This window comes from Dreissena polymorpha, chromosome 11 (assembly GCF_020536995.1).
Source record: "Dreissena polymorpha isolate Duluth1 chromosome 11, UMN_Dpol_1.0, whole genome shotgun sequence".
NCBI classification, from domain to species: domain Eukaryota; kingdom Metazoa; phylum Mollusca; class Bivalvia; order Myida; family Dreissenidae; genus Dreissena; species Dreissena polymorpha.
The window spans coordinates 59,877,163-59,895,762 of NC_068365.1; the positions used below are offsets into that span (position 1 = coordinate 59,877,163).

Here is an 18,600-nt window from a genome sequence, read left to right on the forward strand (position 1 = left end):
CAGGCAGTGGTTATCTTTACTAGCTGCAGTTGTCGTACCTAGCGTACTTAGCGCATACTGATTTGCAAAACGGCCTCTCTACTTTAGCGTGAGCTAACTCTCACACTAAAAATGAACGAGTAACAAGCCTTTGTTTTCCGTGTGTGGATCTGGCTGGGAAACGAGATGATGATCATTTTTGCCGTGTGAATCGGTAAGAATTGATGTAGAAAATTGCCCGAAAAGTATGAATGCATGTTCGCGGTCGACGAACGTATTTTTATTTTATTTTTGGAATGTTAGTTTAAAACACAAAAGGCGGTTGTCCCTAGACGTAGTATAATATCGTTTAAGGCTTTTACTAAATTGATGTAATTAAACAATCGAATATTGTAGCAAACTGTTCGTTTATAGGTAATGAAGTATACCCAAAATAAAATAATAGATTCTTGGAGTTTAATTCAGTATGTGTGTGTGGATTAACATTATAGAGAAAATATCACACAGTATTGTCAATTTCGTATTTTCTCGTCTTTTACAAATAAAAGTTCTCATTGTACGTCGAAATGTACGATGTACAATCAAATAATGTATGTAAATATGAACCATTATACAAACTAGCCTGGAACAGTTGTACGTGTAAAAGAAAACGTACTCAAAAGAAGAGTAACATACATGTACACGTTTCACACACATTTGTATCCTTCCTTATAGTATATAACGAGCAAATGCTTAGTTTGGATTTAATTATGTGATGGCATGGTACAATCTTTATTTAAAGATGAATTTATGTACCAAACTATTTCATATTGAAACTTTTGGTCGTAAAAGTACAGACGCCCCAATTGATGATAAAATGTATGGCTTCTATGTAGATATTATGAATGGCGTATGGTTTAAATTTGTGTTCACCGTCTCTCTCATTGTGTAAAACTTAGCTTCTTAGGTACAAATATATACACCAGATCGACAAAAAGGGCTACAATACAACAAGTTATGAGATATGTCGCCCTTTTTGTCGTTCCGTTGGGTATATTCGTCGTTTTGGCGACTTTTGCACCAGCTAACAAAACAAAAACAAGAAACCGTCGGAGACGGGTGATGCTCCCCAAAGGTTTTTTTTGTCACAATATTGCACTATATATTCAGATAAAAGGAAACGTCTTTAGGGCACAGAAGTTGGGGGGACAATTTTTTTTTATAGAAAATTTCAAAGGACCATAAACTGTGAAAAATCACCCGACCAGAACCCGCTGATAATATGCACATCTCCTCTTGGTAGTGAAGCTTCCCATAAAGTTTCATTGAATTCCGGTCATTAGTTGCTGAGAAATAGCCCGGACAAAAATTGTGCACGGACGGACGGACAGACACACACACGCACGGACAGACGAAGCGGCGACTATATGCTCCCTTTTTTTTATTTTGGGGGAGCATAAACAACTAAATAGACAAATATACCCGCCCGATCGGCAAATAGGGCACCAATACTACACTATGTCATTTATCGTCCTTGTTGAAGTTCTAGCGATTTTCTTTGTTGTTCTGGTGTATAGTCGCAATGGTTACTTTTTGACCCTCATACACGAATGAATATGCTCACAAGAACGACGAAAACGGGGCAAATATGACAATGATAACATGTTTCGCCCCTGTACCGTTCTATCCAACTGTCGTGTTGACTACGTTCAAACCCACTATCACGCCAGAGCTATATGGCAGAATTCAGCCACCATACAATTACCTATTTCAACAGCAAGTGTTGATTTCGGAGGCGTAGCGATGGGGGGGGGGGGGCAGGGGGGCACTTTGCCCTGGGCGCCAACATAAGGGGGGCGCCCGAAGAAGACTCATTGTATTCGTGTTGAGGTAGCTGCATACTGCTTTTGTTGTTTATTTAATTCGGCGACTTCCAATTCTCGATCTTCCTTTGCCTTGTCTGATGGATTTAACAAGTGAAAAAAACTGAAAAAACTTGTGGCACATGAAGACAGCCCAAGTCACCTTCAGTCCTTTACTAATTGGAAAGAGGCAGAGCGAAGGCTCATGAATGGAAAAGGCATTGATGCAAAAATTGAAGATCAGATTCAAACATAAAAAAAACAAAGGTGGCGCGATATTTTAAACGTGTGCTTAGTTGTATTAAGTTCTTGCCTCTCAAATTTTGGCATAATGAGGCCATAATGAAAGTTTGACAGATGAAGTCAACAACAAGATTCATTCGCCTCAAAGACTTGAACTCAAAGTGTGGATTTTGACAGGATGTTCACAATCTTGTAAAAAGCGAGGATTTGAAAACTCTTCGCCAAAATTGCTTCGATTTAGCCAATTTTTATGACACTGATATTCAATGCGAAGAACTGTTTAACGAGATTCAGGACTGTAAAATGTTACTCACTACGAGAGATGATTCCTTGCCATCAACACCTTTGGAACTTATTTCTTTCATTGTGTCGTATGGTGATGATGAATTTCCCAATTTGCGTATTGCTCTACAAATTCTTTTAACAATTGCGGTGTCAATAGCCAGTTGCGAGCGTTCCTTCAGCAAGCTGAAGCTCGTTCTCTCATACCTAAGGGCATCAATGGGACAAGATCGTCTCTGTGATCTCGCACTTCTCAGTATAGAGAATGAAACGGTTGAAAAAATAGATGCCATCATTGACAAGTTTGCGGGCATGAAGGCTAGACAAATTAATTTAGTATGAAGAATTTTTGGAATGGGCGCATTGGGCTGTTGATAAAGACTAACCGGCAATATCATTTTGTTGTCGTTGTAGAAGTTAACATTATATTGTCTCCAATTGGTCTTCCTTGTCTGGCGTTTTAGCTTACCTGAGCACAACGTGCTCATTGTGAGCTTTTGTGATCGCCTTTTGTCCGTCGTGCTACGTTCGTCGTCATCATTTGCCTTGTTTGGTGATAGTGGTATTATGTCATGTTGCGTATCGACTTATGTGCTCTTATTTTCAATGAGACCGGATACTGCACTCCAATGTTTCACAGGGGGAAGGGGCGCACCATTTATACATTGCCCCCGGGCGCCGAATAATGTCGCTACGCCTCTGGTTGATTTTTGGGGTTTGCTTACACGTCGACTTTAAATAGTATTAAAACGGTAAACATGTGAAGGTATACCAGCTGGAATCCCAGCCATACCTTTACGTCTGATGTGGACAATTTAAAGAATCTTAAGTTGTTTACATTGTATACATGCCTGTCTATTTGGGTAGACATTTGCATTATTGCAGGTAGACGTGTATGTACATTTAAGCATGCCGGAGGGTAATCAAGCATTACGAATGACATAGTACATCTAGTTGAACTTGTTTTCAGTATCTTAAATGTTCAGACAATTCAAATGATTGTTACATAGAGTTGTCAGAGCATTTTTTAAAGTTTAGTTTCGGGCACATTCAAATTAAACTGCAAGTATTTATGATAAAACACCAATTCAACACAATAGTCGCGGTATTGTTATATGTATTATTTTTGGCAGTGTGTATATTGTTTCGTATTGTGCCGTACTGTTCTGGCAATTGGTCACTTGTCATAAGTAAAGGACCACGGACGTACGTATAACAGGAATGCAATACTTCTGGAGCCGCTGAAGTTTCACTTCTTTGTATTGACAACTCTCTAACTGTTCATGCTAGTTATTATGCGTATTACAACAGACCCAGTTTCATACCTGCTTGACAAAAAACTGCAGTTCTCATTATCGTAAGACACTTAATATGCACACATATGGTTCAACCTGCAGCTGGCTTTAACATTAAAGGCGGAAAATTTTGATGAACTGATATCGGTTAAAATTCTATTAATTGTTCAGAATTTCAAATGTTTACCGAATTCTTATTTAACATTTTCATAGGGTAACACTCAGTGAACTAAATCAATTTCTTCAGTTTAAATCCGATTCACAAAATAGGTACAATCATTGTATAATACAGGTTAATCTATCGAGCTTCCCAGCATAATAACTTGTGTTATCTGGTCCCTCCAATTGTGTATTCTAGTAACCATCATCAACCATAAAATATCTTTATCAATAATCGCGTCTCTTAACTTACGTTTTCGTCGTAAAATTATTGATTTTAAGACACTTCCAAACAATAATGCTTTTCTGGAAAGAACATGCATGATAACAATTTAAAAATTGTCCATTTTAATAAATGTTTATCAAATGCAAAGAATATATAAGGAAATAATATAACTTACGAACTGATTATTTTCTATCAATTAACTTAATAAATCCATAACTATAATATGTTTATGCCTTATTTCTTCAGCTGACCAAGGTTTGGTCTCATATATGTGTATCATGGTACATTATATAGATATGAAAATGATTAGAAAACAAATCTAGGAGTAAATTAACGATGTAGGAAGGTTGCCATCGGGGATTTAACTTTTACATTTCTTCGTTTTAAAAAGCTCGATTTCAGTCTTACGTGTCTAAATACATGGTTAACTACTAATCTTTTGATCAACGCAGTTATTTTCCTTTAAGTTACAGTTCTCAATTATGCACTTTCCTATTTACTATCCTTATTTTACAAACCTCGTGTCACTGGATCGTGGTGCAAAAAAGTTAATGGTAATTTACACAGTTTTATATGTATATTTCACTCATTCCTTCAGCGTGCTTGGACATTCATCAGGGTAAACCTGTCTTCAGGTCTTACGTTATGCGGGATATAGGTTTACCCATGTGCATACTGTTCATTTCTTTTAAAACCACTATGCAAGAGACTTCCTTCGTCGAGCCCGACCTGATACCTGTAGACCTTTGGCTAAAATACCTTATCTAGTAGACCAGCGTACCCTCACCCTTTTTTCTACAGGTGCTCGGCAAATGGGGCAAATATTGAGTAATTCGTTACAATCTTCGCAAGTTGCCAGGTGACGACAAGGCAAGAATGTGATACACACTTCCTTATCCATGCAGATCTTGCACATATGTCGCTCTTTAAGTAACTCGTTTTCTTGAAGAACTGCTTCTACGTCTAAAAAAGGACAAACCATTGGTTAATTTGAAATGGAATCATTGCATTTACTGCTTGTATTGAGCTCAACGATGATGAAAATTCGTATGTATTTTAAAACCCATGATGATAAATTGTGTGATATCACATTATCCATAGCATTTTACAGAAACAAAATCATGATTATACTTATAACGCCAACGCTACAAGATAAAGTAATAGTTTAAGGCATATATTAAAATGAAATAATATATATATATATATATATATATATATATATATATATATATATATATATATATATATATATATATATATATATATACAAGATTACCGCCTAGCGGGTGCAGACCGCTCATCTATTTTTCATGTTAAAGGTGGAGGAACATATCTCAATACTTCAATCAAAAAGGAGGGTGGGTGGGGGTGGAGATGGGTGTATAGTGTGGGGTGTGGTCATTTATTAAATTATCTTCCAAAAATACGAAAGAAAATGAAAACAATGGGGGGGATTCTTGGGTGTGATGGTGGACGATCTTTCAAAAATAAAATAATAAAAATAAGTATTTGTTTTTTATCATTTGTCAATAAAAAAAATTGGGGGGGGGGGGTCGGGGGTGTGAGGATGTGGTCATTTATAAGATGAACTTTCAAAAATAGGGAAAAAATTGAACAATTATTTTTGTTTGGGGGGGGGGGAGGATTCTAGGGTGGGGCGTGGGAAATGGTTTGGATGGAGTCTAATGTGGTATATCAGGTAAGTGTTGTTTTGTATCTGATCATAAATGAAGAAGTTATGGCAATTTTAGCAAAATTTAATTATTTGACCTTGAGAGTCAATGTCATTTAAAGGTCAAGGTCAAATTTACCTTGCAGAAGGTACAGTACCTTCATGATAGTATGAAAGTATTTGAAGTTTGAAAGCCTTGATACTTTAGAAGTCAAGTGGATCTAAACACAAAATTTAACCAAATATTCAAAGTTACTAAGTCAAAAAAGGGCCATAATTCCGTCAAAATGCCTACCAGTGTAATGCAACTTGCCCTGTACAGTTCTCTTATGATAGTAAGCGAGTGTTCCAAGTCTGAAAGCAATAGCTATGATACTTCAGGAGTAAAGTGGACCAAAACACGAAAGTTAACGAAATTTCCAATTATAAAGGGGCCATAATTTTGTCAAAATGCCAGTCAGAATTACATCACTTTGCCTGCACAGTCCCCTTATGATAGTTAGCAAGTGTTGCAAGTATGAAAGCAATAACTTTGATATCTTAGGAATAAAGTTGACCTAAACACAAAACCTAACAAAAATTTCAATTTTCTAAGTATAAGAAGGGCACATAATTCTGTCAAAATGCCAACCCGAGTTATCTAACTTTGCCTGTCTAGTCCCCTCATAATAGTGAGTAAGTGTACCAAGTTTGAATGCAATAGCTTTGATATTTTATGAGAAAAATGAACCTAATCACAAAACTTGACCGGCACCGACGCCGACGACCAGGTGATGACAATAGCTAATTTTTTTCAAAAAATAGATGAGCTTATAAGCGGAAAAATAACGATGAACTCACCAGAATGATTACTGATAGAGGAACTAGAGTTGCTAATAAGACTGAGGTTCTGCATACGCTCGTTAGTGAGGCTGTCAGGATGTTGCGATTCTTCCACCACTTCCATCCTTAAATCCTCGCTGCACAGCTGACCACTGGAAGCCCCCATGTCATCACTTGGCTGGGCGACCTGCAGACCACGATCTGTCATTGCAACTGAACTGTCTGACCGGTTGATCAAGTGGTTCGATAGGCTTGGGTAAGTACTGGCTAAGCTTTCAGCGAGCATTGCTTGCGTTTGGGCTGCCTGCCTTTTGCTCTTTAACTCTTCAACGTATTTTCGGATATCCTGCGCGTTGACTAGGTTCAGAACACCTGATTCAACAAGTGTTATCTCATTAGAATACAAATCGCGGTGTCCCTTCTATGATCATTTACAGACCAAGATTGTCAATGCATGAATCTAAAAATATAACCAACATAAAATGATGTATGTATACCATATGTGTGTAACGCCTCCAAGACCTGTTCCTGCGTATATCCATAGTCATTCAATGCAGCTAGAACGTGAGGACGTCTCAAGAAATCTTGGTTACTAGAAGACTCAACGTTTGCTCTCTACGACACATATCACCCAAACTTTAATAAATACTTTAGAAGTATACAGATCAATACCAGTATATTGTTTTAGTGCTCACATTGGCCCACATCAATTATCCACCATTAGTGCATAAGCAGCAAGACATTCATAAAACAATGCCTTATTACAAAGTTTGTTTGAGCACGACTTATGCTAGAGTAGTACTGGCAAAACAACAGTTAACACATTTAAATAAATACTCTTAAGTTGTATTACAGGGATGAAATACTAACCAATTTGATCCAAATCAGATATCAAAGCCTTTGAAGCACATATAACAAAGTTTTATGATTAGGATATATTCTTAATTAACGGTAAGCATAATTATGTATATTTTGAATACATCAAACAGCGATATTTCCAAAGTCAATTTTTACAATAAACAAAGGAAGCATAAACAAAAAATATGTTTCCATTTACGTCTAGAAACGAACGCGAACTGAAATGAACATTTTTTCCAATATTACCTCTCCATTTTTGATGATCCTAATATATTCAACGCCCTTCTTTTGTCGTACAAAGCCGCACTGTGAAAACCACTTTGCATGCTCAACCCAGGGGTCGTCATCTGGTTCCCACCCATGGAGTTCTCCTCCACACCAGTAGCATTTGCAACGATCACCCTGACCTGTAAATGTTGAAGATATATCGTACCCTTCGAGCAGTGATATGGCTGGTTCCGAGTATACTACCGTAATTACACACCACGAGATGATCGTCTTGAAAAAATAAATCTTACGGTTGAATGTCTTTACAATTTATTTATTTAAGTTTTTGTCGTTAACACATGCATGCAACCCAATAGTAATTAAACATAACACAGATTAGCTTAAAATAAGAAAACGTAATACAAATGAAGTCAATTAAGTCTGGAAGTATTTTGCTTCTAATGAAGTGTTTTATCCGTGATCGCACGGGGAGGTAAACATTGCTTGGAATATGAATATATCGCTTTGTTGATGTTACGTTATGGGGTTTATAACCACGTCTTTTTTAATTTAGGAAGAGTTTATGAGTGTAACTGTGTTTGAAACTTATTTTAAGTTGCTTACTCATCCAATAAACGATCAATATAATCTCGTCGTTATATCAATCGTCAATACATGCTCTTAAATAAACGTATTTACAAACAATGGATAGTTTATACAGATCAAACGCTGTATAATATTAATTAAATGCAACTGGTTCTCAAGAAAACGGTAAATAACGAGCTAAACAATTATCTAACGAAGGGCCAAATTTTCAAGGTTGATTACCCATGTACAACAATCCAGCAGCTGCCAAGTCTCTCGGTGTTTGTCTCATCTGTGCGGGCCATCCTCTGTATGAACGTAACCTTGTGTGTTCGTCTGCCCAGTCCCTGTACTTGGGCTCTGTGATAACAGCTGCAGCTTCTTGAATTGACTCACTTGAAAGTATGGATGTTTCGCTGTGTGATTGTGGAACAGCAATTGCATTGACAGCTCTGTTTGGAGAGTGATGTGCAAAGTGTCCAGCTGCCGCAGGCCTTGCCCTGTCTGTTACAATCAGCGACTGAACATTTTGTGTTGCTTGCTGAACTCTACTTGAGGATGGTATTGGTATATTTCCACACTCATAACCGAACGCAAACGGACACTCTGGGCAATATTTCCTATGTTCATTGGCCACAACATCACCTGCTTTAAAGCTACCTAAACTTGCTCTACAGAACACACACTGTACGCGATCTGATACATGTAGGTACATAAAGCCATTTTTGGCCAATTCGTTTTTATTTACATGAGCCCAAGGTGGCCAGTCATGGAATGTTTCAAGTCTCTCGCTCTCACGGTAGAAATGCGAATAGTAATCACGTGGGTCGGGTGCATAGTCTTCTGGCTCTTCATCGTCATCATCCATTACTATCTCCTGCTGCTTATTTTAAATATTTTCGACAGCCTTCTTTCATGTACATCGTGCGCAAGATGTGGTTAGTGTAAAAGGGTATATCCGACCCTTCAATACATTTCTGGACTTGTTGTTTGTAACTAGTATGTTCAATTTTACACACGAAATACCTGTAAGAGACCCAGACTCAAAATCCAGAATGGTAACAAACATTTTTATTGTCCGTACTCAGTCCTTGTTTTTAAAATAATGTTTACATTAAAAGGATCATTTTGACGTCATGATAGACGAATATATACCTTAAAGTACTTCTTCTACTTCGTACTTCCTACAGTCAATTGCTGACTTTTACAGGAAGGCCTTATAGGCAGATATGGACACGGTCGAGTCCGTTTCCTGGGAAGAACCAGCACTTGGGGTCTATGGAGGAGATAATGAGAACGCTCCTCGAGTAGGGAGCGAACCCGCGAACTCCAAATCGCTAGGCGGACACCTCATAAACTACAACACTGCGGCAAACTTTCGGCTCCGAATCAGACATTGAAAACCACTGCAGAGTAAATTTAGCTTTTTTTTGACAAAGTGATGACGATTTTTCCACCGACCTGAGATATATACTATCTGTATCTAGATTTCCTCGAAATTAAAAGTCTGTCAAAACATAAGGGGAGATTAAATAAGTTGTTACTCGTAAACGTAACACAATATTCTTTAAAAAACAAAACGTGTACGACAATTCACAAGGCGACCCCGTTTTTTAATTCAGGCGACCGCCCGCGCCCCTCCCCCGCCCCCACCCCTTCTACAGCCTTTATCTTATACGGAACAAAATTGTCACACAATTATAACTTCCTGATAAATGGAACAAAATTTTTGCACAATTATAACTTCCCGATAACATTCTCCTAGCAGAGTTGTCGTTCGTGCCTCAACATAAATGTGAATGTAATGATCCGCAGTGTAAGAGTGTCTAAGAGTGTCCTGATCAATGTATACCGACGAGACCGTATCATACACGGGCCGTATTGACTGGATAAAAGTGGGACGTACATTATTCTTACAACACAAGAGGTCAAATACTTTAAGTAGGCTATATATTTGCTTCACGTGATTCCTAACAACACTTAAAACCTTAAACAATATGTCTTTTTTTCTCTGTAATGTATGTGTCTTTCACTAGAGTTTGCGTTAGCGATTTGTTTTGACAGCAAACTTAAAACAGAAAGTAAACCAACTTTACTATTGTTTAATGGAACGATTGAGTTACATAACTTATTTTCTTAAGCATGCTTTCTTTAAGGGTAGATTAACAATAATTGCGGTACCTTCAATTGGCCTTTAAATCCTCTAGTTTAAACTGATGAATGACAGATGCATTTTGAAAACAAAACTCCTGTCCTCAAATGCGTAATTGACTATCGTAATTGACATGGGTCGGTACAAACCGGTTTGCACGAAACGTACCATTCTAATTACGGGACATTGTATCGCCCATACAGAGCCTATCTTTAAAAGCTCCTTATAATGTATGTTATATCGTGACTGTCCATTGTAATAGTAGTATAACACCTGTAATAAGGGACCTAGTTTACAATCGTGATACATCGACTATCTTCGAAATCCTTTAGGCAATAAATCGTCTGCTGATCCAGAGTAACTACTTTATTTTTCGCATGAACATTACTCGATTGCTGATGTGCAGCTTTTATATCTGAAAACTGATAGTGAAGCAGAAAAAACAACACTTGGTGAGATTTAATTTAAAAAACAACAACTGCAAAACAAAAATAAAATGTATGTTTATTTAAATTTAAATTCTAAACTTCTTATCGAACAGTGAGTTTTACAATATTTATGCCCCCATTCGAAGAAGAGGGTGTATATTGTTTTGCACATGTCGGTCGGTCCGTCCGTCGGTCGGTCGGTCCGTCCACCAGATGGTGTCCGGATGATTACCCAAGAACGCTTAGGCCTAGGATCATGAAACTTCATAGGTACATTGATCATGACTGGCAGATGACCCCTATTAATTTTCGGGTCACTAGGTCAAAGATCAAGGTCACGGTGACTCGAAATAGTAAAATGGTTTCCGGATGATTACTCAAGAATTGTTAGGCCTAGGATCATGAAACTTCATAGGTACATTGATCACGACTGGCAGATGACCCCTATTGATTTTCAGGTCACTAGGTCAAAGGTCAAGGTCACAGTGACTCGAAATAGTACTATGGTTTCCGGATGATAACTCAAGAATGCTTACGCCTAGGATCATGAAACTTCATAGGTACATTGATCATGACTGACAGATGACCCCTATTGATTTTCAGGTCACTAGGTCAAAGGTCAAGGTCACAGTGACTCGAAATAGTAAAATGGTTTCCGGATAATAACTCAAGAATGCTTACGCCTAGGATCATGAAACTTCATAGGTGTATTGATCATGATTGGTAAATCACCCCTATTCATTTTCAGGTCACTAGGTCAAAGGTCAAGGTCACGGTGACTCGAAACAGTAAAATGGTTTCCTGATGATAACTCAAATATGATTCGGCCTAGGATCATGAAACTTCATAGGTACATTGATCATGACTGGCAGATGACCCCTATTATCAGGTCACTAGGTCAAAGGTCAAGGTCACAGTGACAAAAACGTATTCACACAATGGCTTCAACTCCAACTGACAGCCCAAATGGGGGGCATGCATATTTGATAAACAGCCCATGTTTGTATTGACAGGTAAAATGAAAACGTGTTTAGTTCTTAAAATAACATTAGAATATAATGACTATTTCACGAGTATACGAGATTTAGTTAAGTTGCTCTCAAACAATAACACCCATGTAAATTATCTTTACCATATTCTACAAATGTAATACCCATACCAGGGTGCAGAATCAAGTTTTTTTTCAAGGATTTACACACGGGCTGGACAGAATGTAAAGTCTTTATTTTTGCAAATATCAAATATCTCATGTTATTGAAATACATTTGCAAATCTATTAAGTGCATACAAGACATTTTTCTTATAAAATAAAGTAATTCTGATGTATTTCGCATTGCCATAAGCAGCATAAAATCTGCCTTTTATGCATTAGTTAAAATTCTTAAAAAATGTTTAAAAAGTTATTTGGAAAAAGCAGTACTTACCGGCGTGTTTACATCCAATAACGTTTAATTGGGAACCCAACAGTCACGTGATCCCGCAACCTGATCAGGCATTAATACCAAATATTTGTCCTTGTCAGAGTATAACCAAGGTGCCGAATCAACGTGGTTATCATGGGGGTTTACACACGTACGGGCTGGACAGAATTTGAAGACACCGTAAAGCTGGGTTCCCATTGCCGATCAGATCAACTCGACCAAGCCCGACCAAGCGGTCGTGCATTGGTCTGGTTCGGTCGGCATGAGTGGTCGGGGGCGGTCGGCATTGGTCTGGCTTCCTACCCGATTTTTTTGACATGTCAAAAAATATCGAGTAGCGGTCGAGTAGGAAATGGATCGAGAAGCGCTCGGGAAGTGGTCGTGTATTAGTCGAGTAGAAGATCGAGTTGATCGTGAAGCAATCGTGTGGCGATCGGATTGACATCTTTTACACGATCTGTACCCGATCCGCTCGACCTCTACCCGAGTTATTTAGATCGCAACACGATCCACTCGACCTCTGTTCGATATGATGTACAGATTTACTAGACTGCTACCCGACGGCTACTCGACCGTACACGATCATTTCCCGATTGCTATTCGACCAAACACGAGCTCTGTACCCGATCCGCTCGACCTCTACCCGAGTTATTTTAGGTCGCTGTGTACGACTGTAGTACGACCATCACGATCTGGTCGTGTGAAGATCTGGTGGCGATCGAGCGGAGGTCTACTTGGTCGAGCTGACATCGTATAGGGCTCGCGTATAGGTCGAGATGATCGAGCGCAAATCGGAAAGATGGTTGAGTGGACGTCGTGAATGAGTCGTTTGAGGGTCGTGTGTTATCGGCAAGAGGTCGAGAAGAAGTCGTGTATACCCTTTTTAATCAAACTTGCTCGGGTTAGATCGGGAAATTTCGGTGATCGGGATGATCGAGTTGATCGGATCGGCAGTGGGAACCCACCTTAAAGGACCTCATTTTTTGCAAATATCTCAAGTTATTAAAATTCATTTGCAAAAATCTTCAGTGCATAAGAGATACAAAATATAAGCATAAATCCTTGAATCGTCTGGAATCGGTGACAAAATTTCATGTTGCGTGAAGCATAACCGCATCAATTAATGGAGTACTTACATAATGTTTGAACAAGAACACATTCTTATTTAATGAAGTAATTATGATGTATTTCACATTGCCATCAACAGCAAAAAAAAATCATTTGTCTTTTATGCAGAAGTTGAAATTCTTAAGAAAAATTGTTTTAAAAAGTTATTCGAAAAAAAAATCACCAGTTACCAGTTGCGACAAAGTCACGTGATCCTGTACCCTGATAACGCACAATTTGAAAATTGTGTTAACCTTTTAACAATAATTGGATCTTTGAGCGTAGAGCTTATTTCAAGTTCTTGAAAGTGTGTTTGTGTCAACATGCATCGCCAACTTGTGTCAACTCGACTGGTACACATTCTCAGATCACCAAGCTAGCATAATATTGTATTAACCCATTTATGCCTAGTGGACTCTCCCATCCTTCTACATTGGATCAATTTAATTCCAAAATTAGGAAAGTCTAGTATGTTTATTTCTATATTTAAAATATTTCCTACATAAATTCCTTTAAGCAAACAGCGTAGACCCAGATGAGACGCCGCATCATGCGGCGTCTCATCTGGGTCTACGCTGTTTGCAAAGGCCTTTTTTCTAGACGCTAGGCATAAATGGGTTAATATGACCCGCGTCATCTGAATATAGGTCTTAAGTCTGGAAAGAAGCTTCCCTGTTCGCTATGAGGGAACTCATTAATGTTTCGTTGTCGCATTAACGGACCAGACTGTGCGGATGGGTAGGTTGGTCTAAAACTACACTGGCTGAATATGACATAAGACCCATTTCGCATGCCGAGGTTTCGCATAATATTGCACTCAGATGGCGCATATATGCGGGTAGACACATATCGCAGACAACTAGTTTTATTCTGAAATGATAATTTTTTCCATGAGCATATTTTAATCTTATTTTGTATCGTATAATCCTTAGAGTAAAATCAAATAAAACTGTATGGGTTTAATATCAACCACAAGCATGATATTGCTTTGCATGCCTTATAAAAGAAAATGAATGGTTATTATTAAGTTAACATACCATACAGCAATCCAGCGCCTGTTTTAATGGAAAAATGTTGTCGCACACTTTAGGCAATCCCAAATGAAAACAAAGTGTATGTAAATACATCTTGCTATTGCAGGCTTGTATTGTTTGTTTACGAATTTTGCCAATGAAATACGATCGAAGTGTTTTACATCTATGTCATAAGCAAGTACAAAATCAATAAATGATGTGGCGAACATGTATTCATTTGATATTTATCTGCTGCTGTAAGAACAATGTTGACTTCGCTGTAATAAAAACGTGTGCAAACTAAACGACAGGAAAACGACTATCAATTTAAATGGGAACGTCCCAAGTTGATTGCGCGCTGATAACAAGTATCACTTCTTATTTCATTGCTCACGCACTTATAACCGTTATGGGATGGTGGATGTTTTAATAAGGGTGTATTAATTGCATGCATTTATTTACCTACACATGTACGTTTTATCAAACGTAAGTGAACCGTGGACAAAATGAATAACACATGAGTTGCTCTTAAACTAAATGAACGAAACGCACTTTGAACGAACGAATAGTGTGGTACTTAACGCAAACAAACATCTTAAACTGTGCGTCAGTCTGGGGCAATTTACAATGCTCGGAGAGGTGGGTTTCAAGGCGTGTCCTTTATTTATTTACGGTATGATTCGTGTATAATTCTTTAAGGTGCAAAAATGTAAGTAAATGATAAATCACGCCAATGCTATTCTATTTGTATCGATGTCTTATGAATGTAAGAGTGGCATGAACATGTTGACATGCATTAATGTAATTCATTTTACGCACGTTAAAGGGGCCTTTTGATTTTTTGATAAATTGGCAAAGAAATAAAAAGTTGATTCATATTCGCAAATTTTCGTTTTAGTTATATTTGTGATGCAACAATAATACTGAACTACTAGCATGCTCTTAAATATCCATAATACGCATCTTTTTACGATTTAAAAACCTGAAAATTATTAAGCGTTGCAACGCGAAGCGCTTGAATAATTTGGAAAGTTCTGTTGTCGTTCTATTTTATGAAACTACGAGGATTGCGTATATGAAGTATAAAATACATCCTTCATTGTGTGAGCACGGATGGCCGAGTGGTCAGAGTGGTGCACTTTTACTCCGAGTTCAAAGGTTCGAACCAAGTTGAGGACTACCTTTTTTTTACTGGAGTTTTTAGATCCAATGTTATCATTTATCAATGTAAAGCATTTAATGGCCAACTTCAACACATGCCAAAATCTGTGAAAAAGCACCTTTAAATTGACCATGAAAACGTTCGAAGTTCGTCAAATAATATTACCATTTATACCTTTTTTTATCAACAGTGATCATTCATGAACAGCAGAAAAGAGCGCATGTCTCGACACAACTTGGAAAACATGGGTCACCGTTGTCAAGCGAATAATTCAGCCTCGTTCTGGTAAAAGTGGGCTTCGTGCATGTGCGTAAAATGTCCCAGATTAGCCTGCACTTAGGCGGGATTTCCCCTAAGAGACTTATAATTAACAAATGCCATAAAAGCGGAAATAGTCGTCCTTGATCAGCCTGTGTGGACTACACATGCTAATATTGGTCTTGGATGACACTTTACGCACATGCATTAAGACCAGTTTTCCGAGAACAAGGCTCAATTTGTATGAAAGCCACAACAGGAAGGATAATTCTATTCAATCTGAGTGATTTTTCTAGGAACCATAAATCGCTAAAAGTAAAAAAAGGCATTGACTTTCACGTTTCTATGTAATACTTCTAGGACAAAGTTTTACCTACTTATCTTAAATACTTGTAAAAGACAAAGGTGGGGAACATAATAATGAACAGTAATCTACAGTATAGAAATTCAGTCACATTTATTTTTAAGAACACAATCAGTTCAGATACAATTAGGTGTGCATTATTAATTAAGCATGTCAATACAGAAACAAAGTAGATGTTAATGCATTTTTTAACACAAATCAATATTAATATGTGAATGTGGTAATATGACGGTTCTGTTCTTTTGTATAAACTGATGACAGACACAATAGTCCAGGTCTATGAAAGATATTCAATTACATAGGGTATGAACAAATGTAGTTATTCATCTGACAAATTTCATAGCAAAACAGTTTTTAGCATAACATTGTATATCATAGTTTTTGTCAAGTCCGAAGTGAAAGACTAAGCACACTTCTTTCATGTACATGTATAGGGGGTAGTAAACACCTTAATACATCAACAATCAGCATAATTTGTTTTGTTTTCTAAATAAAAAGTTAAATAACATGGCAGACTTGAAATATTTAAACGGTGAATTTTAAGGTTAACATTTCAAGCAAAGGTTCACAAATTTAAAAACAACACTTGTCTCATGTACTATGAATATTTAAGTTGAAACATACATATTTAGAGTTTTACACATTAGTCTACAAAAACATGATTTTTTGTAAATACGTTTCAGTATGACAATTAATTTACTTTGCATGAAACTGAACATATAATAATTGTTACATTGTATAATCATCACCTTTTGCATGTTGTGGTCTTGTATAATTTGTTTCTTTGTGTCAGTTTAAAAAATATTCAGTTTACAACAAATGTTATAACATCAAAAAAGTTGACATTCAATTGCCATAACAACTTTAAATCTGATGATGATGTCCATACAGTTTATCAGTAACACAAAAGAACAGTGGTACTTTCATAACAACTTCACAAGTTAGTGACAGCCATGTTCCAATACTCAAGAGCCAGTGTGCAGTCGAAGTAGTAGTTGAATGCATGTGGGTAGTGTCATCCCAGATTAGCCTATCCAGTTAGCACAGGCTGTTTAAAATTTTAATAAAAAGGAAATTTCTTTTAAACAAAATCCAGTTTAAGCAGAAAGTGTCATCCTTGATTAACCTGTGTGGACTGCACAGGCTAATCTGAGACAACACGTTGAGGATAATGCATTAAGCCCAGTTTTCTCAGAATGCGGCTCAAGTCAGTGACGGCCATGTTCGGGTACTCAAGAGCTAGTGTGCAGGCGAAGTAGGCGTCTTATTCTGCGGACCACGGCCTCAACAAAACCATAGTGGCTTCTACTTTTGCAGAATGTCTGAAAACAATTGAAGGGAGGCAACTCCAATATGAGGCAAATATTGTAAAACAGTTATTACTGAGAGTTATTAGAATGAAAGAAAATGTAATGAAACTTAAAATTATTTAGGGGTAAGAGCAATCTGTTTTGAGGAGTACACACTAATTAGACACAATCAGAAAATGAAAATTTAAACCATATATCTAGGTTAATCTTGATACTCTCTGTGTTTTTTAAATGCAAAGTATTAATTATGCAAGCAACAAAAATCCAGGGCGTTGTAACACTGGTTGTGGTGTTACTGAATGCTGTTTACCTGATTGATTTCCAGAACCTTCTTGAACAGTGACTCGCTGCACACTGTAAGCGCAGCCTGCTTGAGCGCCTCTATGTCCTGCTGACGAACATGACGTCTCGAGTCGTCCAGGTCGAAACTCGTGCCCACCGAGTCACCACTACCAGTCTGGCTTGGGGAAGAGCCAAGACCAATTGAGTCTGCAAAACAGAGAGACTGGCTTGGGAAAAAAAAACACTGAGTCTGCAAAACAGAGAAGCTGGTTTTTGGGAAAAACCCAAGACTGATCGAGTCTTTAAAACAGGAAGGCTTTTTATCTTTGACCTTAAATTGCAGTTTTTTTACTGGTAAGAATAAATCATGCCCTTGGTGCAAAAAGGAACTATGTGACATTGAAACACAAATGGGGCGAAATTATAACTCCAAAATGTGTTTGTTTAACATATTTGTGTAATGGAGCATCAACCACGATTGTATACCCCTTCAAACTTTTTGCTGGTTCTTACTAGGATTTTAATTAATCAATTATTTAATTGCAACTTGTTCCCCGTACCCTGGAGCCTCCTGATCTGTGCCTGGCGTCTAGCCTGCGCCTGGTACTGGGTCGCCCCACGGTCGCTAGGCACGCAGTGAAGCAGGTAGTACTCAAGGTGGCGCCACAGCAGGAACAACGTGTTCTCTATGATGACTGCGGCAAGGTGTTAAGAAAACATTCTAACATAATATAATAATGGTGATGGAGGTGCGGCCATGAAAAACCATTGAATTAGTAAAATCATTGATTTAGTTAAACATCAAGGAATTTCTACATGATTTTCAATAGATTAACCATACAATTTGTAAATACTTGTGCAGTACTTTGTGAAAAGGCGGTTTAATGCATTTGCGTAAAGTGTCGTCCCAGATTAGCCTGAGCAGTCCGCACTG

At 37.7% G+C, this 18,600-nt stretch overlaps 3 protein-coding genes across 5 annotated transcripts in view; 1 reads left to right on the forward strand and 2 right to left on the reverse strand.

The window, feature by feature from the left end:
- The window catches only part of LOC127849572 (uncharacterized), a 247,385-nt gene that overhangs the window by 186,788 nt on the left and 41,997 nt on the right, over positions 1-18,600 (forward strand). The window lies entirely within an intron of this gene.
- Positions 4,131-10,507, reverse strand: LOC127849565 (baculoviral IAP repeat-containing protein 7-A-like). Its single transcript, XM_052382280.1, has 6 exons — positions 10,351-10,507; positions 8,413-9,195; positions 7,624-7,784; positions 7,017-7,134; positions 6,538-6,891; positions 4,131-4,988 (listed from the first exon to the last, which is right to left on the reverse strand). Exons 2-6 carry the CDS (start codon positions 9,035-9,037, stop codon positions 4,786-4,788), a joined length of 1,461 nt encoding a protein of 486 aa, XP_052238240.1. The 5' UTR covers positions 9,038-9,195; positions 10,351-10,507; the 3' UTR covers positions 4,131-4,785.
- Positions 16,151-18,600, reverse strand: part of LOC127849876 (nuclear pore complex protein Nup205-like) — a 35,166-nt gene continuing 32,716 nt past the window's right edge. Inside the window, 3 exon segments of the mRNA XM_052382627.1 lie at positions 16,151-17,396; positions 17,695-17,873; positions 18,227-18,361. Coding sequence (XP_052238587.1) covers positions 17,307-17,396; positions 17,695-17,873; positions 18,227-18,361 — 404 coding nt within the window. The 3' untranslated portion in view covers positions 16,151-17,306.

Coding starts and splice junctions, on each gene's coding strand:
- LOC127849565 (XM_052382280.1), bottom strand. CDS start 9,037: ATGGATGATGACGATGAAGAGCCAGAAGACTATGCACCCGACCCACGT. Junction 7,135..7,623: donor GGATCATCAAAAATGGAGAG/GTAATATTGGAA, acceptor TATGTGTCGTAG/AGAGCAAACGTTGAGTCTTC. Junction 6,892..7,016: donor GGAGGCGTTACACACATATG/GTATACATACAT, acceptor TTGTTGAATCAG/GTGTTCTGAACCTAGTCAAC.